At 42.4% G+C, this 27,043-nt stretch overlaps 1 protein-coding gene across 6 annotated transcripts in view; it reads right to left on the bottom strand.

The window, feature by feature from the left end:
• Nucleotides 1-18,468: 18,468 nt before the first annotated feature.
• Nucleotides 18,469-27,043, bottom strand: part of LOC148026199 (UDP-galactose transporter 1-like) — a 34,839-nt gene continuing 26,264 nt past the window's right edge. For all 6 annotated transcript variants that reach the window (XM_087693474.1, XM_087693473.1, XM_087693477.1 and 3 more), the window contains 3 exons: nt 20,274-20,481; nt 19,567-19,798; nt 18,469-19,465 (listed from right to left, as the gene is read on the bottom strand). In XM_087693474.1, the coding sequence (XP_087549600.1) occupies nt 19,271-19,465; nt 19,567-19,798; nt 20,274-20,481 (635 nt within the window). In that variant the 3' untranslated portion in view covers nt 18,469-19,270. The remainder of the gene's footprint in view (nt 19,466-19,566; nt 19,799-20,273; nt 20,482-27,043) is intronic.

A 27,043-nucleotide genomic window follows, 5' to 3' on the forward strand; every position in this document is an offset into this window, starting at 1 on the left:
TCTCTTGGTGTTCTCAAGTCTACATTACTCGGTGTTTTTGTGTGTGTGTGTGTGTGTGTGTGTGTGTGTGTGTGTGTGTGTGTGTGTGTGTGTGTGTGTGTGTGTGTGTGTGTGTGTGTGTGTGTGCGTGCGTTAGAAACTTTATCAACATGTAATACAACTTGTATTGGAATAAATCCTACTCTTGTACCTACGATTAATTGCAATAATATGAGTTGCACTACTTGAGTCATTAAGAGTAGCGCAACGGACGCATGGTGGGTCCTAACCCATAGGCCCTAAGCACCATTAATGCTTGTCTTCCCCAATTCTTCCAAGATGAGGACATCTTGAATTCTCTAATGGGGAGAGGATGTAATATTCCTCCGTGCGCTCTGCATAGGAACCCCTTCCCCCCAATAAATAAATTCATTTAAATTTTTTTATTACCCCCTATCATCGCCAATAGGAAAAGGGAGTGCTGCGATGACGTCGACGGGGAGAAAGAGAGCAACGAGAAAATCGATGATGATGAGGTGGGAGGCTACTAGCCTATCACCCCCTGGCTCCTGTGGGAGCTTTCGCTCAACCGCCAAGACCCATGGACCGCTTATTGTTCAAGCGTTCCAAGCCGAGCACTAATGGCTACCTCTCACATAACCAACGCGCCATCCATATCTACAGGTGTAGTGAGCTTACCTCCATGCCGTTCGAGTTACTCCTCTCGCGTGCACTCTGGTAGCTCCATGATCCAAGTGCAAGCTTCAAGCAAGCTCCATCCTCAAGCTCCATGCTCCAAGCTCCAAGCTCCATTGCCGCGAGCAAGACAAGAGAAGAGAAGAGAAGAGAAGAAGAGAGGAGAAGATGGAGAGCTTCTCCTCCTCGGTCCCTCACCCTCACACACTCACTCCCTCACACTCTCACACTCCCTCTCTCAAGCACAAGCTCAAGCAAGCAAGAACAAGAAGAAGAAGAAGAAGAGGAGAGCTACTTTTGGCCACACACAAGAATGAGTTTCTCATTCACTTTTCAACTTTATATACAAAACCCTAAATCCCTTTTGGGCGGTCATCCCCTTTTCCCCTTTCTTACATGGCCGGTCGTAGCCTAGGCCATTTTTCCCATTGTCTTTCTATCTTCCTAGCTTCCTTTCCACCGCCCGTCTACATTTACAAATTGCACGGGTGAGAGCCCGGCGCTCCTTGAATTAAACCATGATGCACTTGCGCTCTTTTACAAAGGTTTTGACTTGCGCTTTTCCTTGTGGGCCTTTCTCCCTTATTTGGGACTCTTCTCCTTGTGCGTCTTTGTCTTCCGTTTCTCTTTGCCTTGGCCTTTGTCTTTGTCTTCTGCTTTAGCTTTTCCAGATTTTCCACCTTCGTTCGTTTGAGGGTTAACATTACCCCCCTCCTAGACGAGTGCCAGTCCCATGGCACTCACCGTCGTAGGTAGCAGGCTATAGCATGCACCGAAGACGTGGGTGACAAGGATACCTGTGGTTTCCGTGGAGAAGTGTTGGTGGTGGTGTGGCAGAAGGTCCTGGGGGCCTGTTGGTGGCCAAGGTGGCTGGTGGAAGTGTGTTGGAGTTGGTGGTAGGGCTATTCTGTGTTGGGGATTGCATTGATGGCCAGCACAAGTGTTGGTTTGTTGGGGATTCTGTACATGCTGATTCTTGGCAGACTTACAGGGTGATAAGGATAGGAATTCAAAGTTGAGTGTTGATGAAGAGCGAATGACACCTTCATTGGGGTCTTCAATACCTGCAATGGAAAACCTCTCATGTGGTCTCTCCCTAAGGGGTAGTGCTAGTTTTCTTATTGTGCACAAGACAAATTTTGATTAGTTTGGGAGACAGGTCAAACTCTAAGCAAGCTGAGAGTATTGTCCTGCACTTGAGGACCCAAACCGTGTATATACTTCGGTGCAGATATTATGTGAGTGCTCGTGCATATTTAGGTATTACTTAGTTAGAAGACTGTCGGCATGGTTCCTTGTATAGCAATGGGTTAGTGAAGCAAGGGGCTAAGTTGATGGAAAATTTTCTCGATGAAGACGGGGAGTACACTTGAAGATTGCTTGAGACATCATTATGGTCTTGTCAAGGCAATGTAGCATAATTAAGCTCCTTGATGTCTTAGCTTTTGGTAGCTAGTGGCTACTTGTAGTGCTTGAAAAGTATGGTGTACCTTTCCATTGTCTTCCATGCCTTGCTTACCACTGTTGATTGTAATGGCATTGAGATGGAGTGTAAAAGAATTGTGCAAGTGGTTCAGGGTGACCGGTCTAACCCTAGGCGAGGCGAGCTCCCTAGGTATGTCCTGCCCTTGACGTGCCCTGAACAATTGTGGGGGATGTACAAAGGGCTAGGGGATTAGGGATGGATCCAACCGACCAAGGTCACTGGACGTACCTAATTTGAGGACCCCTAGGTGCGGTGCTGTGATCGTGTGTGCTTTTTTCTTTCTTTCTTTCTTTCTTTCTTTTTTTCTTTCTTTTTTTTTCTTTTTCTTTTTCTTTTTTTTCTTTGTTCCTTTTCTTTTATTTTCTTTTCTTTCTTTCTTTTTTGTGGAAAAAATGAATACAATCAATGCCATACATTGAGACTGTTAGCCTTTCATTTGGATTGAGAAATGTTGGGATCCAAAGGCTATGAAAAATGGATATTACAGAGATGGTCGTGTCACCAGCCTTGATGCTAGAGGAACTGTTGTTGAGGTAAAGAGATACACTTGAGATTTTGCAAGCCTCTTTGTAACATGTGAGACATCGCCAGTGGCACTTCCGTCATGGCTTTTGTTTCTTGGTATTCCTGTCACTTCCTCCATAATGGTTCTTTGTGGGGTTGGTGGTCTTGTGGTGACTTGGATATTAAACACTTCTAGACATTGACCTGTGTCATTCTGCATTCACTTGGAAAGGCGTGAGAGCACATGCAAGTCACATGCTTCAACCATAATGAAAATGTCCAGCTAAACAAGACATCACCAACCTGAATCCCTTAGTTTTGACTTGATGCGTATCACCTGCACTTGGTCATCATTGCTCATGGGGTGTGTTGGCCTTTGCTTCTTTTGGTATTATTTACACAATCACAAAACACGTTGTTTATTTATGTACATGTTCATGAAACCATGTCACTTTCACGAGGATAAAAGCCAATTGTAGAACTCCAGATTGTACTGGAGTGTGGCGCACGCATCTAGTACTCGTGGCAGCTTACTCAATACCGATAGATATTTTGCCACATCGAGTAGCATGGAACCTTGTCCGAGTCTACTGGCAATATGTAACTCCTCCTCAGTGAGAACCTTATCAAACAGAGCATTCTCTTGGCTAGTTCCAGCTAAGTCCGTACCCCGAATGGCAGTCAGCACTCGAAGGGAAGTTGGTGCCACATAGGTTGGGTCTCTTTGAGATCGCCATTTGGCCAATCGCTCCTCTGAGACTGTCATGATCTGAGCCCCTAGTTCAGCCATTGCAACGCGGTTCTCACACCAACGCTGTTCAAATTGACTTCGGCCCTTTGTTAGTCGCTTTAGTTGCTCTATGTCTACGCGATTCGGTAGGCAGAGCACTTCATTGAACGTGACAGTTAAGCGCAGTTCGTCGGCTTCCTCGTCAGAGATGAGTCGCATGCGTTCATGTAGGAGCCTGTCATAGTGTTCGTTAAGATGTTCCTGCTCTTCCCAAGATAAAGGGAAGGGCAAGTAATCTCCAAGCTGCTCCTTGGGGATTGTGCCCATGTCCGCAAGGACGTAAACGCGTGCAACCACCTTGAGCTTAGCATCCAACTTAGTTAAGAATTCTGCGACACTTCTATGTTCAACGAGGGCTTGCTCGATCGCTATTTCATGCAAGGTTCTAGGAGGTTGCCTAGGCTTTAGCATAGCTGGGGGTTCAGGCCTATATAAGCAAGATTGGTCGACACTAGGATTGCTCATGCTCTTAGGGTTTCCTTGTTTCTCTTGAGGCTTCGTTATTGCGTCATGGTTCTCCTTGGGTGTGACTGGTGTGAATTCTTCACCTGTCGTGATAGTGTTGTATCCACTCTTGATTTGTTAATGCAAGTTCTATTGTCAGTGGATAGAGTGTTGCAAGCACCCATTGATGGTAACGACTGCTTTGATTTGTCGGAGCACACGGATGTGTCTGAGATTTCACCACCATTAGGAGAGGCATCAGTGGGCTCATTGGTGGATGGACTCGATGCTTTATTCATCAGCTCTCCCACACTCTTCGTCCCGATGTCCTTGGGGTCCGCAACCACCTGCAACTGCTATTGTTTTCGTTGTTTTCTCCTCCTTTTCTGGGTCATTATAGGTGCATCTCTCAACGACTCAGGACCCTGGACTAGGTCAACCGTTGATGTGCTTGGTTGGACCTCAACGTTCTCCTTCTCTAGTGTGTCCTTATGGGACATGGCCATGGCCTGTTGAATAGCCTCGCTAGGTTGTGAGAGCACAACTGCCTCCCTTTTCGGAGAGTCTAGCTCTTCAACCAACTCCCTTGCGCGTAACTCCTCCAGCCTAGGCTTTAGGCACTTTGAAAGTGCTGGAGTTGTCGAGGAAGTTGGTTGTGACATCTCCTCCACATGTAAACTTCTAAGGACATGTTCCACAAGGGGCATTGTCACGGCCAAGGGCTGTGACTGCTGTGATCCCTGATTGGAAGTAGTAGCAACTAGTTTAGTGGGCTGGCTACCCTTGGTGGATTGCAGTGTCAAATCCCTAGGCAGATCAGAAGTGGTCGTTGCTCTTAGAGCGTTCACTTGTGTAGGTCGAGTATCAGTTGAGCTAGCTACCTTAGGTCTCATAGGCATATCCTTGGGCCGAGAGCTACAGATGGTGTCATGTCCCACCTCTTGGACATTTGGAAGCTTAGATGGAGATGGAGATTGGGATTGAGCAGCTGCCCTTGACGATTGCTGTTGTGCTTTCTGTGTCCGTTTGGCGAAAGAGGATGTAGGAGATCTAGGACTCTTAAGTGGGCTTGGCACTGGCTGAATGATTTGCTCGAGGCTATTAGACGATTGTGCCATTTTCTTTGTTGAGCGATCAGCCTTGCCTTGAGCAATGTTGTGCCTATGATGCTTGTTCTCCCCTTGGGAAATCAAAGGCTCTTTGGGCACTAATGATTTTTGTGCATGCTCAATGGCTACATATGACATTTCTCTATTTAGCATGCTAGGCTGAGGCTCTTTCTTTCGAACAATCATGTCTAGTTTGTTGCCTCGAGACCTAGAGTTTCTCTTAGATTTTCTTCTATGCTTCATTGCTTTTGATGCACTCTGGCCTTCAGCTGATAGAGGCAGTTTAGCAGGGGATTTTGGTACCCAAATCCATCGGTTACTTGCGTAGTACCCTTGAGCACATAGCAACGCTTTGGATATCCATCGCGGCGTTGTGCTGGCCCTCCATCAATGCCTGCGTCTATAAGGCTTGGGCTTCTTTTGGGGTCTTCTCCGATATTTGTAAGTCCAAAGCCCGTCCTTGGCATTGTCTCTTGACCTTATTTTTTCAGGCCTGGCCTCACTCACTGGTTCTCGTTGTTCGACCTGTGCTTGCATCAGTTTTTCTAACAAGTCCTTGCTCTCATTAGTAGGCTTGACTATTACGTCAGCACCTTCCTTGCCTTTCCCTTGAGGTTTGATGAGGTCACCCTTGCTAAAGATTGTGATTATCCTCACACCCGGTAGTGTCAGGTGTATCCTCTGTGCTACATAGTCGGCCTCACACTTGGTCGCCCTTTTGAAGGGTCTTCCTAGGAGGGTTTCTTTCCCGCAGCTAGCACTATTTGGAGGAACATGAAATAGGATAGGCAAGCTTTCTGTTTCAATTGTCGCAAGGATTTTGCACTTCCCTATGAGTGCTTGTGGGTGTTCTCCATAAGGGCTAAGAGTTGCACTAGTCGGTGTGAGCTCTGGTTGGCCTAGTAGGGTCCATGATTCATAGGTCAAGATGTTAAAATCTGCTCCTTCATCAATCAAAGCATCGATAGTATGCTCTCTTTTCGCGGTGAGTTTGACCCTAAGATAAGCAGGTGGTACTATGTCTTCATCTTCCGGGTCCTGGCTTGTAAATTTAAGCCTTCTAACAGATGCCCTTGAGTCCCCACTTGCATGACCAGACGTGGATTCTCCACCAATGTCTTGGGTTGTCTGTGTAGTGTTGCTCAAGGTACATCTCTCGTCAAGAGTATCATGTCTAGTCATCTTGGCATTTGTAGCTTGCTGATATTGCATTTCGCTCTGACTAGACATGGTATGAACACAATGTCTTTGTGTTCTCGTGATGTGGCCTTTTTGCCCTTGATGGCTAGATTGGCCCATTGATGTTCTAGGGTCTCTGTTTCTCTCTGTTCGGATATGGGCTTTTGGATGCTCTTTTGCAAGTGAGAATCCATGCTCATGTAGAGCCATTACTTCACTAGGGTCCAATTTGGAAGACCTGTCACGGCGCGCGTTTTCTCTCCAACCTACTCGGGGGAGGTGCAGAGGGGGCAGAGCCCCCCCCTCTGCGGGGGTCCGGGGGGGGCAGTCCCCCCCAGCCCGCAAGGCCGTTACGGTAAATGCCATACGCAATTTGGAGGACCGTTTATAGCCAAATTTGAACTACGTGCTCGAAATTTTAGCCTAGTGATGGTCTGTGATGTGCCTTTAGCTCTACGTAGCCTTTGGGGTCAATCTCGGGGTTTAGATGCATCAAAATTTGTGTTCTAGATACCTGTCCGATTTTGATAGGTTTTTGTCCGATTCTCAGATGTCCGATTTTCAGGAGTTCGATTATCAGAATCGGACGTCCAATTTTGGATTGGTCCGATGGGCCCAGTGGTCCGATTTTGGTCACGTCCGATTCTGGGAGTCGGATCGAAAAAGTGGTCCGATTTTCAAAGTGGTCCGATTCTGCGAATCGGATCGAACAAGGTGATCCGATTCTAGCTGGTCCGCGGACTCGTCCGATTCTGGGTGGTTCGAGTGTCCGAGTGTCCGAGTCGGACGGGGTTGGTCCGATCGGACAGCACTCCGAGTGTCCGAGTCCGAGCGTCCGAGTGGTCCGATTTCCGTAATCGGACGGGTTGGTCCGAGTGGTCCAAATGTCCAAGTCGGACGGGTTGGTCCGATCGGACGGGGTTGGTCCGATCAGACGGGGTTGGTCCGAGTGGTCCGAGTCCGAGTGTCCGATTCTCAAAATCGGACGTCCGATTTTGAGACTCGGACACTGAATCGGGTGTCCGATTCCGCTGACCTGAACGCACTTTCGAGCATGAAATTGTCCAAAATCTTAAGGTATTGCTTATTGTAAGCTACAAGATTCCACAGGAATGATGTTGGAGTGATGGGGAAGAGATCTATATACCTAGGATAGCCAATAAACTCCAAAATGCAAATCAAAAGACGAATCAAACCCTCATGCCCTGTTATGACAGCAGAAACCCTGATGCTTGTTTTTCTTCTTTTTCTTTGTTTTTTCCTACCCTAATGCATCCAAATCACAAAGTAAATACCTACACTACTTCATTCCACAACATAAATCTCAAGAAAGCAAAAAACCTACTTGCCAAGGAGATCGAATACCATCTTCAACCCCCTCCCTTCCTACCTATCTCAAGCACTGGTTCGGGGAAAGCCCTTACTTCGATGCTCGATTCGAAGCGCGCAAGTGCTCAAGGCTTGAATCCGTTGGTCCCGGCAACAACGGAACCAAAATGTGGGAGCTTTCGCTCAACTGCCAAGACCCACGGACTGCTTATTGTTCAAGCGTTCCAAGCCAAGCACTAATGGCTACCTCTCACATAACCGACGCGCCATCCATATCTACGGGTGTAGTGAGCTTACCTCCGTGCCGTTCGAGTTACCTCCTCTCCCGTGCACTCCGGTAGCTCCACGATCCAAGTGCAAGCTTCAAGCAAGCTCCATCCTCAAGCTCCACGCTCCAAGCTCCATTGCCGCGAGCAAGACAAGAGAAGAGAAGAGAAGAGAAGAAGAGAGGAGAAGATGGAGAGCTTCTCCTCCTCGGTCCCTCACCCTCACACACTCACTCCCTCACACTCTCACACTCCCTCTCTCAAGCACAAGCTCAAGCAAGCAAGAACAAGAAGAAGAAGAAGAAGAGGAGAGCTACTTTTGGCCACATACAAGAATGAGCTTCTCATTCACTTTTCAACTTTATATACAAAACCCTAAATCCCTTTTAGGCGGTTATCCCCTTTTCCCCTTTCTTATATGGCCGGGCCCTTTTTCCCATTGTCTTTCTATCTTCCTAGCTTCCTTTCCACCGCTCGTCTACATTTACAAATTGCACGGGTGAGAGCCCGGCGCTCCTTGAATTAAACCATGATGCGCTTGCGCTCTTTTACAAAGGTTTTGACTTGCGCTTTTCCTTGTGCGCCTTTCTCCCTTATTTAGGACTCTTCTCCTTGTGCGTCTTTGTCTTCCGTTTCTCTTTGCCTTGGCCTTTGTCTTTGTCTTCTGCTTTAGCTTTTCTGGATTTTCCACCTTCGTTCGTTTGAGGGTTAACAGCTCCCTCAACCAGTCGCAGCCAACTGGGAGGCTGCAAGTCCTGCTGTCGTGCTGCTACGCACACACCGTGTAAAAAAATCTAGAGTGTGGCTTCCTTTTAGATTTAGAGAGCCAATGCCATTTTAGACATTAGTGTTAGTGTCCATGGTTCAAAAATATTATATTTTAGTCCATTTTTAATATTCTAGATATTATCTCTTGTAAAAAAATCTACAAAACTATAGATAACTTCTAGATTAGGATGACATGTAAAAGAAAGCACGTAGCGTTCAGCTAATATGAGAGGATTTTATGTAAAAAGAGAGATTAGCAAAATCGTGCGACGCGCGATCATTGTTTTCAGGCAGTAAACATCACTCCAAAAGTGAGAGATGAAGGAGTGATCTGGCAGGATCCTAGCTAGGTATCCTGGTATTTAACCCCCCTTTCGGAGCCATTGGAAGGATCAGATTGGCGATCTAAGAAGCATAGAGGAAGGTATTATTTTGTACATGTTTTTGTCTATTAGAGTTATATTTTCTCATAATGCTGAAAGAAACTAACAGGCTTCATCTCTGTTAGTATTCTTCTATATTTTCTAATTCTTTTTGGAAGTATTCTTCTACATCTTCAATCTCTTCGAATCCCTTCTCTTCCGTCTACTCCTCTCCTTGAATCTACCTTCACCCTGTTGTCACTTAACTTCAAGAACTTGGCTTAAAACCTTCGACCCTTCTCTTATCTCTGCCATCTCTAGAGTATAAGCTCTTGAACCCCCATACATTCTTCTCTTGCAAAACCCCTATGGTAACCTTCAACCCTACGCGCTGCGACACGGCTACCATGCAGAACAGGTGGTGGTCGCCGCCACCACCACTCCACCTTCTCCCCACGTCCCCCCCCCAATAAAAACCCCCTTCCACCATTATAAAACCCCCCCATGGAACAAAGGGGGGGAACAAAAGGCCTTGAATAGCACGCGGTTGAGAGAGAGAGAGAGAGAGAGAGGGAGAAAGAGAGAGAGAGGGGGAGAAAGAGAGAGAAAGAGAGGGCGATAGAGAGGAAAGAGAGAGAGAGAGGGTGATAGAGAGAGAGAGAAGGAATATGCCAAAGGGTCTCCTCCCTTTCCCCTCCTAAGAGGGTGGCCACACACACCTCTCTATTCCCCTTTCTCGAGAGGTTTTCATCCACCCCACAAGCTCAACTTTTCCCCAATTGGCCCCACTAATCTAGTAAGAGGCGCTGAAGTCTTGTGCAGTTGCATCTAGAAGCAAAGAAGGTTGAGAATGGCCCCCAACCAAAAATTGTCACGCACGGATGGCAATCCCACAACAAAAGCCTCAAGCGAGGACATCGTTGCCCATCCAACCTACAATACTGGTCCTAAGTAATGTATTTTCAAATTAATAGATGCTTGCTTTGATTCACGCATGAGATGCATTATACCCGAACTATACCATGTGAGAATAGCTCGTCCAAAAAGATAAAATTTGTCTCAATTTGAAGAATTAAGTTTCCCCCAAACCGATGGTATGTTGTAGCTTGCATGCTTGACAAATGGCATAATATGCGATTTAGCCTAAGGAAATTCATTTTCAAAGCTCTAGGCTTTGCCCAAGCTCATGCTAACAACACGAACTAATACCTCATGTTTGATAGATTGGGAATCTTGATGTTGAGCTTAGCTAGTACAAACAATGATCATAAGGATTAAAAACTAAGATGCCTTGAGATCCGTCTGATAACTACTATGTTTATCAATCCTATTCAGAGTTGGCAAACAACATCTCTAGGCCTCAGAGGCAAGTGAAGAACTCAAGGGATTGGGAAACCCTAGGACCAAGTAAAGACCAATACTTCTAAACTTATTGGAAAAAAGGTCAGGTTGTCGATCAATGTAAGTGCTCAATAGAATTTACATTCTTGCATAGTTGTATGAGACCTTGGCATGAGTCTTACCCAAAGTGTTAAGTAAATTTTACATAGAATCACTCCTTCATCCCAAGGGGGGGGAGAGCACATATGCGATGGAAAGGTTGTCGCGACTATTCTTGCAATGTTTGGAAAAGAATACCATTGTTTTTGTTGGTTGATCGAACAACACCCTAAATGCTTTTACATTCAACTGTTTGTTGCTTTGTGGTTGGATGATTATCCCAAAAGCTTGTGGTTGATGGTAAATTCATGGTAGGGGTCTATGATGACAAGTTGCCATGGGGATAAAGGAATGTTTTCTTGGAAGATAATATGAGGTTGATTGCCTTAATTGTGCTTGATTCTTAATTGGATTAATTAAGGAAAAGATATTTTGTGCAGGAGGATCATCTCCAAGGTCACACCGCGCTTCAACGCGAGAGGGCACTGCTCAATTCAGGGGCCGAAGATCGAGTGGTGAAAAGGCCAACCGTGGAAATTGTCTGGTGCACGGATCGGATGATGTATACGTACGTAGCGAGCGCCAAAAGGTCCCCACGTGGAATATGCCTCCTGGTATCAATCTCACTCCTAGGCCGCTTATGGGTCAGGTGGAGCTCTGGACACCCCTGGCTTAGTCCGAAACGGAGTCAAAGACTATCGTGAGCCCAACATTTGTGGCATTGGAAGATCCTATTCTAGATAAAGGATGGAATTTGTGGTGCCATATGATTTGAACTAGTTACTTCGGCAGGGCAGAAGGGAAATGTAATTTCTCCTGTATGGGCAAGAGATAAATATTAACATAAAGATAAGTTAAGGAATTTGTTTGAACTTGTTTGTCAAAGGATTGCTTGCTCTATATTCGTGTTTGTGCCGTAAATGACGTGAACAAACTCTATTCCTTAAAAGGCTTAATTAAGAAAGCTGATTTTAAATATCACACGTAAATGTGGTAGGACCTAATTAGATAACTAAAGAACACCATTTGAAGGGACGCGAGTGGGCGGAACCCCCAACAAGTTTGTCCTACGGTAGGATGGTCCCAGAAAACTGGAAGGCTTTTCACAAGGTTTTACCGATGACCCTTAGAAATTATTAAGTTAGAACCCCGATTCATGCCATTTTAGGGGACAAGAATGGGACTATGCCCTGCGGGTAGAGAGGTTGAGCGGCGTAGCCCTCTCGTTTCCCATTCTCTTTGAACCAAGTTCGGCATGGGTCTGCTTCGGCTTGGGTATCTCTACATAAAGTAGGGTGTCCAAGATCCGACGCTAAAATGCTGTCAGGAGACCTTGACTACTAGGGACCCAAGTTTCAAGTCGATCCTAGTGGCTTCGTTCCGTTGCGAGGCGGACTCAAGAAACCCAAGGCGACAAACCCCGTAACATTCCATGGGAGTGCCGGGCGGCGCCGCTTAGACTCGACCGCTAAAAACGTGCCTGAACAGCTAATAGGTGGACACATTACAACTTGGGAGGGGTATCCACAACCAAAGAGGGGTTATGGATGATTATTCTTGATTATTCCAATGTACTATTGAGAGAGAGCATGTGTGAGAGAGATAGAGAGTGAGACAGAGCTAATTTTTCATGTAAAATCTTATACCTATGAGTGAGAGATCATGAGAGAGACTATGAAGACTATAAAGCTATTGAAGATGAAATCTATGTGATGATTTTCATTCAAAATGGAGAATTCATTTGTATTCTCTTGTTCTTTTGATTAAGAATATGAAAAATGTGTTGAAGTTTTGTTGTGATAAATCCGATGGGAGAATTGTTATATGAAGCTGCATCAAGGTTTGAGAAGATTAGCATTGTTTTTCCTATTGTGGTTGATTAAAATATAAACAACATGCTTGTTGATTATATAAGATAGATTTTCTTGTAGTAGATTCCTTGTTTTTCTTGGTGTTCCTCTTGGAGCTCCATGTTTTTAGGGTGCAGCAACCATGGAAACCTACCATCAGTAAGCATTAAATAAAGGCTGAAAATGGAAGAAGTGGCACTATTGAAGAGGAAGAAAGGCAATGGAAGATTGGAGAATCCTTGCAACAACTATTGAAGAATTGGATATGTTCATTTCCAAAGCCACTTTCTACAAGAAGTGCATCCCTCAATGGACGAAAACATGTCACTATCTTGATGTGGGCTCTATGTGACAAACTGATTCCACTGTCCTCTGAAGCTACAGAAAGTTGTATCATAATAGTCAATTTGTTTTCCACAAAACTGAAAAGAAAAGTAGAGATAGAGAGAATGACCACCCATGGAAGATTTAGCCGTTATTGAAGAATTTCCAGACATCATCAAGTGGGAGATTGTGCAAAAGCTTCAGGAGTCGTGGTCAGATGAAGTTCACAAGAACAATAAGGAAAAAGTTGGAATCTAATCGTGGTGGATGCTCAACAGTAAGATATGTGGGATACTTGGTGTAGTGACAACCTTCTATTTGTCCAATTAGCAACCCGTTGGAAGCTAGTAGATAGAGTGTTCTTCACAATCCATGCTATATTGAAACCCTCCAAAGTTGGTATCATCAAGACAATGGCACTATGGCAATCCTCAGAAAAATGAGTTTTGATACCTTCAAAATTGAATATCTTCCTCTCTATAGTGGAATGAAAGCTGAATTCAGAGATATTGAAAATACAGAAGTAGAAGAAATGTTGGCAAGAAAGTCCTCCAAAGATTGAAGCCCTTCTGATTCTATTGGACACACTAGAAGACTGCATGAGAAATAACCAGTACAATCATGGTCGTGACAATCCTACAAAAACGATCGAGAAGGTCACATACCTAGACTGAGTAGAGAGGTCTACACCCAGAAACACGATTCCAACTCCGATCCATTTAGCAACATAACCTACGTAACAGGCGAGTTCTCAAACATGACTTCTTTTCAAACATTTTTTAAAAAATAAAAAATAACAATATCAACTTTTCTCGCATTAATGCAAATAGAAGCAAACCAAGAAGAAACCAAACTTCTACGAATGCCAAACATATAACCTTATCCACCACAAGTCTAGCCACCAGCTCAAATACTCCATATCATTTGGCAACGTCTACAACCAAGTCCCATTAGCCAGTCCAGAAACGCCAATGCAAAGACACAAAAGCAAGTACTTCATCTATAGCATAAGATGTAAGAAAAACAACAAGGAGTATGTAGGATAGATGAAGGACATCGAGAAAAGATCCAACACTGAAGAAATCCCATCAAGAAAATGAAGAAAGACATAGAAACATTCCAACCGTTCGAGGTTAACATAGAAGTAATAGTTGATAGTATAGACAAGGCTAGGAATTTTGAGCAATCCACCATCCATAAGAAAACTTGCAACTGTGACAGAATACAACAACCTATATGGGCACCCAGCAAGATATAAAAAGTATTTTTTAAAGAGAAGAAACCTCATTTAACATACCAAAGGAAATGTGAATGTTCAAAATCATGATCAATGACTCGAACTATATATGTATACATATTCTCCTTTCAACATTCTCCATATATTTAAACAATGCAAAAACTTATCTACAAACGTACTTTGCTTCAAAACACATCAAATGTCTAAAAACCATTAATAAAAATGCTACATAACAAAAATGCAAGAGATGCATATAGAACTTCGTACTCCTTTACTGAGCTACAACTGTCAACCTAGTTTAAAAGACAGAGTATGTGATTTTTGGGGGATTTTTGCGTCGACTTCATCGTCTTCCTCCAGGCCTACTTCAATTTCCCATCATTACCATGTTGTAGCATCGCCACACTTTCTCTAATTGTATTCCTAATGAGCATCAATATCCTTAGCCTACTGCCATCTCCTCCCAGCATGCGTAGCTACCATCGATGTGGTAGCATGTCCCATCAAACATTGCAATAGCATGTAGATCATCATGCATAAATGTGAGCAATAGATATGAGCAACAAACATCAAGGTTACATTATTATTGATTGAATTTTCCCTGTTGCTGATCATCATCATTGGCATCAATGACTTGTCATCGGTATGCCTCTTGAGGGCATAATTGTGCCTATGATCAACTATGTGTTGGAATCAGCAACAAGAAAAATCACCTATGTGTCAAGATCAAGTAAAATGCATGCAGTACCATTAGTCACAAATGTCCAGTGTGAAGGGCAAGAGTAAATGTGTCAAGAACAATGAGTGCTATCAATGTAATCAATAGAGCTCTTTCAAATTAGTGCACTACACTTCCCTTCTACAGACCATTGCACCTGGTTTTGCTTTGTTGTGCACTGCCACCATGTCTCTCTCCGTCTCCACCACAAATCTACTCCCCATGCCCCTTTTTCATCCACCCACCTCCTTCTCAACCAAACCACCCTAAGAACCTCTATAACACCTCTCTTCCCACCATTGCCGCTAGGCAACCCATCACAACTGCCGTCACACCACCATAAAGGGAGGAGCCACCATTAGAGAAGCCATCTCTGCAAAACAAGGTAAGGAAAAGAATAGAAGCTCCAATGTGCATAAGGTATGCTTTTATGAAAATTTACATAAGTGATAATTAAGAGAAGAATTGATTTTACTTAACTATGCAATGGATCCTCTTCTTTGTTCCTTCCTTTTTAGCTCCCACCCTGTACTCAAGGGAGCATTTAAGGAAAGTTAAGAGGAGGGAGTTGTAAGAAAAAGGGAGAGGTTTCTTCTATGTTATTACTTTGACAATCCATGTTTTGCCAACTCTAATTATTAGTACACTACATTTGAGTGCACTGTGCAATCCCTTAGTCCATCCTTGTGCATACTAGTGCACTAGCAGTACCCTAGTGCACATGCACTCTGCACTCACCTCTTGTATGCACATAGTACATTAGCCCCCCATACATGTGCACACAACTAGTGCACCAACACATCGCACACATGCACTAGAACTAGCCCTTACATTGACACCACTACTATTACTCACATTGACTAGTGCACATAATCCTTAGGACACATTGTATGTGCACTTTACCCTGATGTGCTACTATAATGCACTACCTTAGTGCACTCATCCTTGTGCATTCCACACTAGTCCACATGTGCATTAGTGCATCCCATCTTGAACCATCTCACCACACTTATCTTTACATGCCCCACACTCAAATCATATCACAATCTCGTGCATCCACTTCCACCTAGTCTAGCACATGTAAACCAATGTGTACATGCACATGCACTAGTATGCCCTTGCACACTAGCATGAAAATAGTGACTTGGGCATAAAAATTCTTGTGCACAAATCATGCTAACACAGTTCAACCCACACATTAGCACACAATACTTGCATCCACATATCTAGTACACTATAGATTCAACACTTGTGCACAACCAAGTGGACACATACATATGTGCATGTGTACTAATGTACATTCCTCGCACACTCACCACCACATGACCCCACACACAAGCATTTATGCGTGCATTGTTACACCTTCTTGGACCCATGTTTAGCTATGATACTAGGGCATATAGATATACACATCATCGTACATGTGCAAATGAACACCCCGTACACAACCAATGCACGTGAATCACAAACATAACCTAAACAAGAAGGAACACACTTATACAAAGAGGGTGAAACTTTGAAAGTTGAATATAAATCAAAAGGCTAAATCACCAACCAACAGATCCCAAAAGAGAATCTACCATCAAGATCAACCAAGCTCATTGAAACCAAAAACTAAAATGGCATCGACTTGTGTCCTGATTGTCAAAAAGATGTGGTTGAGTTGTAATGTTGTGAAACCATAAATTGTTTGGAAATAGAGAAAGCCCATTTTTGCACCCTACACTTGAACATAAATTGAAATTTAGAATGTGGAACTTTTGCTTAAGAAAGATAATTGAAATCCATTGGGACAAAACTTTAAGAAATTAGATAGGGTGATAAACAACAAAGGAAAATGAAAACAAGACCAAAAAAACTTGACGCACATATCAACTGGAGAAAACCTAGATAAGACTCAAAATCTCAATATAGGTGCATGCACTTGAGAAGTGGATGTGAGCTCGACTCGTACAAGGAAAGACCTCAGTATTAGCAAACCACTTTCAAGAAACAACTATCCATAATCTCATAAATCAAGTCATTTAACTAATAACCTAGAGACCACTGGTATCATGCCTAACATGATGGAAAGAATTAAAAACTCTAAATGAGCCTTATATGACTTCCAAGCCATCCTACTAACTTCGACATCTCGAGCATGACTCGTAAGGCCATGGAACAGAAGCTCATAGAGTTGTAGGGCCAAGGAATAAACACTCTTAACTAATTGTTGGATATTAATGACAATATAATACATTAGCTTGCAACCAACAAGTGGAAATGAATGGCATCCATAAGATATTATTGAATACCAAAGTTACACAATCCTTACAAGATTTGTCATCACATATTAATCAATCTTGAACAATAAACTCCTAGTTGGCCCCAAAATTTATACCTCTTGTAATATTTCTTTAGCTTCTATTTATATTGGATGAAGTACAATAAGATTTGGCTTCAATTTTTAATACCTCTTGCTATCTTAAAATGAGCAGCAAGCCTTCGATCTAATTTTTGCCTAGTCTAATAAAGGATTTTCCTCTATTTAACCCTCGACTAGTCAAAATGAGCCCCAAATTCAATTGGGATGGTTGGCCTCTTCAAACCTCTAGTAATTCCTTAAATTCATACTACTAGTTTCAAATACTAGGCCTTCAATTTCTTAGCACAAGACCCAAGGTGGCTACTAAACTCTAATTTCTACAATGCATTGAAGTTTAGAATAGTAAATTCTTGAGTTCAACATCTCCAATTGCTATAATGACCAAAATTTATTGAGAAACTTTAGGAAATGATTTAAGAGAGAAAACACAGAGAAAATTTTCCAACTTGTCACAAGAAAGATATTAGAATGAGTTGTCGATTGGTTTAGGATAGCAAAAATACTCTCACTACTCGTCTACATCTCAAAAAGCCTATTGCCCACAACCTAAGAGGCTAAAATAGCAATTACACTCAACCTAGAGGCCTTCTGATACAATCATCAATTGCTAATGAACCTCTTGGTGGTTGAAAAACCTCCTAGCAATAGGTTTCAAAATAATATCTACAACCTCTCCTCTCTCTCAATCTCTACAAGCTTCAAAATTGTTGGAATAACTCTCCAACAACCTCCAACTTTTCCCCCAATTGTATGGAAAAGTTTTACCAAGTAAAAGCTTTGCTTATGGAATTAAGTATATCCATCCACTATTAAATTGGCTCAATAATTTTGAATCTTGGGTGATCCTGAGTATTTGTTAGCCCTTGATTTAGCATTAATTAATTAATTAATACCTAGTCCCTAAGATCATGCAACTGACCTTGATGGCTAATTAAATACCCTAGGTCCAAAATGACACTAGACAACTACGTAATATAGCTTATTACAAGTTTTACATTTGTCACCCACTAGTATCTCAAGGTCTTAGACCTATCATCGACTTGTCTAGCTTACACCACTTGTGCACCCCACACATGAATATTAAATGAAAACATAAGACAAAAGCTAAGCAAAGCATTAAAATTTTATGTCCATGAGACACTCCACATAGTTCAAAAGCATATTTTTAAAAAAAATTCAAGTCATAAGAAATATGTTTCATGCGGTAACATGGCAGCCTATGAAAGAGAAAATGTTCTCTCTCTCTCTCTCTCTCTCTCTCTCTCTCTCTCTCTCTCTCTCTCTCTCTCTCTCTCTCTATATATATATATATATATATATATATATATATATATATATATAATTGGGCCTACAAGTTATTGACTCCTTGTACCTTCAAATGATGCTAACACAAGCAACTCTTAGAAAGGCAAATTATGGGAAGCAATAGTCAACAAGCATCTCATCAAGGGATGTTTAGTGCACCTTGTAAAAACTTTTCATGCTATCAAATATTTGAAGCAGTGATATCACAGTTAATTTCATAGGGAGATGGTTCGACTGCATGCATGCTATTGAAACAAGACAGAACTGTGTATCTCATGAAAATAAGACAATAAGTAGTGGCTTGTTTCGACACCTGCTTCACAAATAGATAATCCAAAAGCCTGTGCATTCTCACTAGACAATGCAAGCCAAGTCAATCTACATTGACAATTCAATTCCTTTTCCAAGAATCTGATGTTAACAATGTGCAATCCTAGTCCCCAACAGATTTGGGTATTGTAATACGAGGTTAGGTCCGTTGTATGATAGTCTCGTATGGTGTATAAGGTTAGGTCTCTTGTGTGTCAGTGTAATCTGTAACCTCTTGAAGCTTGCACAACTTTTTGACTGTGTCCCTTACAGCATATCCATCATGCTGAGAGGAACCTCCAATGCTAAGCAATACTTACTTGAAGTACTTTTGATCTACAACATAGACGTGCAGATATGAAAATTGCAACTTCCTGAAAAACAATGTCAAAATTCTATGAGACCCATTACAACATTGAATGACAGAGATGAAAGGACACCCATTGCCTTATTCCATCTCCTTTCGAAAAAATATACAGGCACGTGTACAGATTATGTTACAGCTCAGTACTAGAATCTCGGGGTATAACTCTGTTTTCTTTGTTTTTACCCCTGGCTTTGTTTACCAAAACAGATTGTCTCCACTAACTATGTAGGGCTTCTTTAAATTAAGTTTCAGCCTTATATGGTCCTTGTACCTGGGACAGCAACACAATTTCTTATCAACTTTCAGTTACACCCACAATGCATTGGATCATGATCTCACTTGCATGACAAAGTTTAGGTGGATTGATCATCGTGGATGGACCAATATATGTTCTAACAAGCTAATCAAATTTTGAAAAAAGAACTTAAAGAAAGTAGCTTCCATTAGACTTTCTGATAAAGCAAGTCATCACTTTTTTCCAAGGCCTGAAGACTGATAGCCTTGGCAGCTTCAGCAAGTCTGTGCCTGACATAGCCATAAAAGGTGCACCCCAGTAATGTAATAGCACAACCAAGGCCATTTAACATGGAGATGGGGTTGCGAAAGATGAGCCAAGAGATGATTATGGCCACTGCCACCTGAATTACACAAATAAACATCCATTAATTTAAACATTACACTGAAATTTTTTGTATCGGTATCTCAACAACAGGCCAAAAGAAAAGGAGCTGCAAACTACCTTCATGTTTCCTGCAACATTGAATGTAACAGCAGTGGTTGTCTTGATTACATAGAAGATGGAAAAGTTCAAACAGAATGCAAATACCCCCGAGCCTATTATTATAATCAAGGGCTCAAATAAGAATTCCTGGCTGGCAGTCCATTTTAAAACGCCAGCACCTTCAATGATAATTGCTGGAAAGGCCAGTATCATTGTCGCATATGGTGCCATATAATAAACTGTGTTGATGCTGCAAAAAAATTTCAGTTAATCAATTATGTGTGAAAGTGACACAGAACTTTGGAAAAAAGATGAGCCATTTAATGATGAACAATGAGGGGAGAGGCCTAATGAGTAGGATGCATGAGCTTTGCGAACAGGTATTTGGGCATTCTGTATTGTAGTGTAAGGAGCAGAATCATAAGTGGAAAGACTCTGCACTCTTTTAAGAGGAGTTCCCACAGTCATTGGAAGCAGCTTGTTTAAAAGAGGATTTTACAAACCAAAGAATGCAGGACTTCATGTTGCATCACTAATCAGAGGCTTGGGATGCACATTCCACAACGAACATGACACCCAAGACAACTGTGCAACCAGCCTAAGCTTGCAAAATGAGACAACTGAGCGACAAATATGAACTTAGACCAGAACCAAAAAATCCATTCAACAACACCACAATACTCAAGATATACACAAGGGATGGGAATTAGAGTCTTGAGATCTACCTATCAAATTTGTAGCCATGCAGAAGAGATTCTGCAAGAATAGTCTTGGTTGAAGTGACCACACAGCCAAAAAATGCTGCAAGAAAACCAAACAAATTGAAACTTGTTTCTGTGGCTGAGGTCAACATGATTCCCCCAACCACAGGAATCAAGGATAACCATATGCGTCGATCAAAACTTTTACCCCAAACAAGCCACTGCAAAACCACTATATTCAAAAAACAGCCATATCAGTCCTGAGTTAATTGTCGTAATATAGAAGAACTATGGACAAACCTAATACTATGCCAAAACAACATGCACATTCAATATATGCAGACACAGATTACACATATTATTAAAAGTGCTTGCAGCAGCACACATGTACATATGCACAGCCCTGATAAACTCTTCTTGAAGCTTACTATGTCATAATACTCCCACAAACACATTTACCATTTCCAATATTTTATTTGGCAACATAGCTTTGTTTCTTACTATAAATGTCCAAAACAATGAAGTATGCTCAACAATTATACTATTGGCTTGTTTTTGAGAAAATGGAGAAAAACAAATACTTAAAGTTGAATATGACAATTATTCAAAGAATTACCATGAGAATGTAAAAGTAATGGAGACGAGACAAGATTGAGGGTTGAAGCCCCCCGCCCCCCTCAAAAACCCCGCTCCTAACCCCCGCCCCTCCACGACATGGCACAACCCCCGCCCCCCCCCCCCAAAAAAAGTATTTCTGCTCAATCCAAGTGCTCTAGGGAAGAGCTCAGTTACAAACCACCTAAAAATGAGGAGAACTATTTCTCACTCTCACAACATCGGAAGAGCTCGGTTACAAACCACCTAAAAATGAGAACTATTTCTCACTCTCACAACATCGTATCAAAGATGTACGTGCACATATGCATCACTTACTATGAAACAAAAACAACTAACTTTTTCACAAGATGAGAGTAGAAACGAGAAAAATGTTGGAAAATGGCAGCCAACTATGGAGAGAGAGAGAGGAGAGACAATGACAGCAAGAGAGTGCGCTGAAGCAAAAAGAGAAGAGTGTACTTGCCAGAATGAAAGATAGAGTGAAAGTACAACTTATGTTTAGGTCAAGGATTGACCTAACCATCCTTCCACCAACTAACTAGAGTTAGGTTTATTTTACTCTGGAGCCTAGAGTCACTAAAAGTTTCTAAGACACTAGGTGTACACACCTTACATTGACACACCACACAAATTACATTGGGTGCTGCCCATAGAATCGGCAAATTCTAACACCCCCCTACAATGCCAATGTGATGAAGTACAAGGATGATCAATCACCAAAGGGTAACAAGTTCAAGGACTTTCAAAGAGCCTCAAACTTTTCACGTGGTAGTGCCTTGGTGAAAATGTCTGCAACATTTTTCTATGTGGGCACATACATCAAGCTAATCTCTCCTACATAGCATCTCTCTCTGACATAATGGTAATGCACCTCTATGTGTTTCGTGCGAGTATGACACACGAGATTTCGTGCTACTGCAATAGCACTCAGACTATCAGAAAGAATGAGTATAGGAACCTCCAATGGTAAATGTAGATCAGCCAACAATCTGCACAACTATACACATTCCATTGTTGCCATGAAGGCTACTCTATACTCAACCTCACAAGACGAGGTAGCCACTATAGGTTGTTTCTTGCTTAGCCATGAAATGCATGAACAGCATAGAAAGAAACAATGTTCACTAGTAGACTTCCTAGTGTCTGCATCACCAGCCCAATCTGAATCACTGTAAGCCTATAAGTACAAGTCTCCTCCCCTAGGAAATAATAATGCATGTGACTGAGTACCTTGCAAATATCTGAAGATCCGCTTAAAAACTTGCCAATGTATGGTCCGTGGGCTATGCATATACCTATTCACCTGAGATACTGCATACTGAATGTCACGGCGTGTGTTGCAAAGATAAATAAGACAGCCAATAGCCTGGCTGTAAATTGCAACATCAGACATCTCTTCACCATCATGCATAGACAGCTTTAAGCTTGGCTCCATAGGAGTGCACATAGGTTTGCAATCTTGCATACTAAACCTATGTAACAGCTTATCCACATATTGTGACTGTGGCATGATAATACCATGCTGATTTTGGGTGAATTGAATCCCTATAATAGTGTAGGCAGCCCATATCTGACATAGCAAATGCATGTTTTAATTCAGCCCTAAAATCTGCAATTTTTTCTTCTATAGATCCAGTGAGCAACATGCCATCTACATAAAGAATGATAATCAGCAAGTCCCCCCCCTCATTCTTAATGTATAAAGTGAGAGCAATTGGACTATTTTTGAACCCTTTGCTAGCCAAATAAGCATCAATTTTGGAGTACCATGCACGAGGAGCCTATTTGAGACCATAAAGAGCCTTATGCAGCTTGTATACCATGTACTCTTTCCCCTTAACCACAAACCCTGAGGTTGTGACACATAAACATCCTCATGCAAATCCCCATTCAAGAATGTTGTCTTAATGTCTAACTAATGTACTTTCCAGCCATAATTTGCAGCTATAGCAATCACACATCTCACCATACTCATACAGGATGTAGGAGAAAAAGTTTCTTCATAATCTATGCCCTTCTTCTGTGCATAGCCTTTTGCTACCAACCGTGCTTTGTACCTGTCAATTGTACCATCAGTCTTGCGTTTGAGTTTAAAAACCCATTTTGTGCCAATGGCCTTCTTGCCAGGTGGTAAATCCACAAGATCCCATGTAGAGTTAGTGGCAATAGAGTCTAACTCATCCTGCATGGCCTGCATCCAATGTACATCTTACTGAGCTTCGTCCAAGGAAGTAGGCTTATCATCATCCAATAGTGAGCTCATAAACACATGCTCATCACAATCATCTACTTCCATAAAATCAATCAAATGTGCCCCCCTGCATCATTTGCAGCATTTCTGGCAGCCGTTCTAGTGCATTGAGGTATAGGAGCATCCATTTTACTCTCCTAGAGAGTCTGTAACAGCCATCTTGGGACTGTTTTGGCTGCATTTACAGCAGCCCTTTCATGCTGTATTGCTTCTTCCACTGCATGTGGCAAATCACCATCGATACCTGCTGTTCCGGAGCATATAGTGCAGCAACAGCTTGCTGTATTAAGTCTGTCCTGCCATTTACAGCAGGCACAGACTCCAAAGTAAGTGGCAAAAGACCCTCAAAGACATCACCAATGTCATGGGTGGCTGGCATTTGAAACTAATCATGTGAAAATGCAGCATTTTCAACAAATAGGACATCCCTACTGACAAAGACTTTCTTCGTGCGTGGATCACACAAGCGATAGCCCTTGCTCTCTGAACTGTAGCCAATAAATATGCATTTTACAGCCTTGTCATCAAGCTTCCAACGAAGCTCTTTCGGAACATGTACATAGGCTATGCAACCAAACACCCGAAAGTAGTCTACTTTGGGTTTCTTGCCATGCCAAGCTTCGAAGGGTGTGATCGTCTTTAGTGGATGCACGATTCAACACATGCTTTGCACGCTGAAGGCCTTCTAGCCAAAATTTATGAGGTAGCCCCTTGCTTTTTAGCATACAACGAGTCATCTCCATAAGAGTCCGATTCTTCCTTTTAGCAACACCATTTTGCTGAGGAGTCATTCTAATAGTGGTTTGATGCATAATGCCATGATCAAGCAAATATGTCTCAAAAGCACGAGACATGTACTCCCCCCCTCTATCTGTGCAAAGTGTCTGCACTTTTAAGTCAGTTTCAGCTTCAAGCTTTGCAACAAGATGTTTGAAATGCATGAACACATCGGATTTTGCCTTCAGCCCATGTATACCAAGACCTGAAAGCCATGCTTATTAAAAGCAGAGATAGACAACAAGTTCCTTATAATGCTAGGTACAAACAAGACATCTAGAAGCATGAAATCACAACCATCTGCAGCAGTAATAGTGACTATCCCAATGCCACATACATCATAATTGCTGTTGTTCGCACATGTAACACGCTTCCCAGCAGGGGCTGAATGGAAAGAGGTAAACAAACACTTCCTACATGCCCCATTGTCAAAATACCATGTTTACTACATTTCAGCAGCATTAAATGCTGAATCAGCCATTGAAGAATCATAGCTGCATGTGAGAAATGCATAGTCCTCCTCTACAAAGTTGACTGAAGTATCATTATCAGTAGATCTGTTGGCTGATGTTTCTTGGACAGCCAAACCGAAGTTATTTTTCTTCTCTTTGGCCAATCTCTTTCTGCATTTATCGATATAGTGACCGGGCTTCTTGCAATAATGGCATTTTTCCTTCCTTTTAGTCTTTTCTGTGTCTTGGAAAACCTTATTTGATGGCTGTCCAACATCACCCTTTTGTTGATTGTTTACATTTTGCTTGACTTTTCCTTTGCCTTGGAACTTGGAAAACATAGCCACATCACCTGAATGCAATGCCACATTCTTCCGAGTCTGTTCCTCTTGCAGCAAGAGACCTTCCAACTCCACAAATGTAAGGGGCTACTTCCCCCCCCTCAAAGACAACATCAAAGAGGTATGGAAACCAAGATATGACTCTGGAAGAGAGTTTAGTGTGATGTTTACCAATTCAACATCCTGAATGACCTCATCAACATTGAGTAGCTGCTCACGCAAATTCCGTATGTAAGTAAGGTGCTCTATCATGCTATCACCTTCATCCATGGTCACATTGGCCACTCTCTACAGAGATAGGATATCCTGGCCTCATTGCATGCTGCAAACATACACTCAAGTACATCCCATGCTGATTTTGAGGTCTTACAAGACCGAATGTGCAAAATAATTGCCCTTTTTACTGACAAGGCAATCAAAGAAAGTGCTTATGCATCTTTTGAGTCCCATTTCCTTTGATCCTCGATAGGAGAGAGAGGAGGGATAGCAGCACTAGCAACACCAATACCACCACCAGCAACACCAGCAACCTGTCCTCTAGTGTTACGCTAAGGTGTCTGAGGTGCAAGACCTCCTGGTTGCTGCAAATCACCTGTAACATAGTCCCACAAGTCCTTTGCCACAAGAAGGTTACGAACCATAAAACTCCACAATGGGTAGTTTGAGCCATCAAGTTTATCCTTCTTAGTGAGGACACCACGGATATTGCTCTGATCATTATTCCCTTGACGTGCCATGCTGTCAATGATAGACAAAAATCTGCTGCCAAATACTTCAATGTTGAAGTATAGAGTATACTCCTCACAGTACCAAAATCCCCCACGGGATTAAGAAACAAGTACCAAATTGTCACTCAAATGCCAACGTGTGCACAATGCCACCCAAATCAGCACTCAGCTAGTAAATTACCCGCCTCGAAATGTGTGTCCACAAAAGTACAAAATACAGCAACTTAATGCTGATTCTTACCAAAATTTACTGAATTTTTCCAAATTCTCTATCCAATCTGAATTAAAGAAATTTGTACCTTACAACTGGAATTTCTACAAAAGTGTCGCCTCGGGATGCGTGTCAACAGTGAACAGCAGCTGAAATCTGCCTCGAGGTGCATGTCAACAGTGAACAATAGCTGAAATCTACCTCATGATGCATGCCAGATCCAAAATTTTGAAAAGTCCCAAATTTTCTTGAGCCAATGTGGAAGAAATTGCGCAATGTCTATGAGTTCGGTAACAATTTGCGCAAAGGGCCTCCAATCGGTAAAATCCCCAAATTTTTTGTGGGAATGTCCAAGAAATTGAGAAATTTCTTTTGGTTATCAATTCGAACTCTGGGAACAAAAATTAGCAAAAGCCCCAAATTTTTGGACAGCACGAGCTGAGATTCGAGAAGATATGGCTGAAATAGACTGGAAATTCCGAAAATTTCGAGAAAACCCCAAATCTGAAAATTAGGGTTTTTGCACTTTTTAGGGTTTGCAAAAATTGGCGAGCAGGACTGAGAAAATGGCGAGTAGAGCTGAGAAAATGGCGGGCAGAGCTGAAAACAGCAACAGCTCTTCCAAAACAGCAGCTCCTTGGGCTGCATGCAGGGCTGCATGTGGGACTGCGCGTTGGACTGCATGCAGGCTGGAAACAGCAGGTCTGGAGCAGATGACTGAGCTGGACAGATCTAGAGCAAATGGACAAATTTGGAGCTGATGGCTGAACTAGAGACGGCTCAGCTACAGCTCCTCCACTTCAACGGCACCTCACAGCAACTGAAAACTCTTTCTCGAGTTGAGAGCCAAGCTGGCAATAGTAGGACCTTGGGCGGGATGGCACCGGCTGACGGTGGCTGAACGGAATCCACACGTACAAGCTGCTCTGATACCAAATGTTGGAAAATGGCAGCCAGCTATGCAGAGAGAGAGAGAGAGAGAGAGAGGAGAGACAATGACAGCAAGAGAGTGAGCTGAAGCAAAAAGAGAAGAGTGTACTTGCTAGAATGAAAGATAGAGTGGAAGTACAACTTATGTTTAGGTCAAGGGTTGACCTAACCAGCCTTCCACCAACTAACTAGAGTTAGGTTTATTTTACTCTAGAGCCTAGTGTCACTACTTTAAGTTTCTAAGACACTAGGTGTACACACCTTACATTGACACTTTAATAAGTGTCCACACCACACAAATTACATTAGGTGCTGCCCATAGAATCAGCAAATTCTTTTTAAAAAAACACTTTTTTTCACAATTTATCAACAACACATTGCTTTTGTTTTGTTCTTGAAATGGAGCTTCAAAAGAGAGTTGTTGTAATGAATTTACAAGCCTGTTGTCCTGTAAACAATAGCAAAAGAAAAGGGAATATGGAAGTA

Source organism: Lygodium microphyllum, chromosome 14 (genome assembly GCF_053477565.2).
Source record: "Lygodium microphyllum isolate KBCC chromosome 14, Lygodium_microphyllum_v1.1.10, whole genome shotgun sequence".
Classification (NCBI taxonomy): domain Eukaryota; kingdom Viridiplantae; phylum Streptophyta; class Polypodiopsida; order Schizaeales; family Lygodiaceae; genus Lygodium; species Lygodium microphyllum.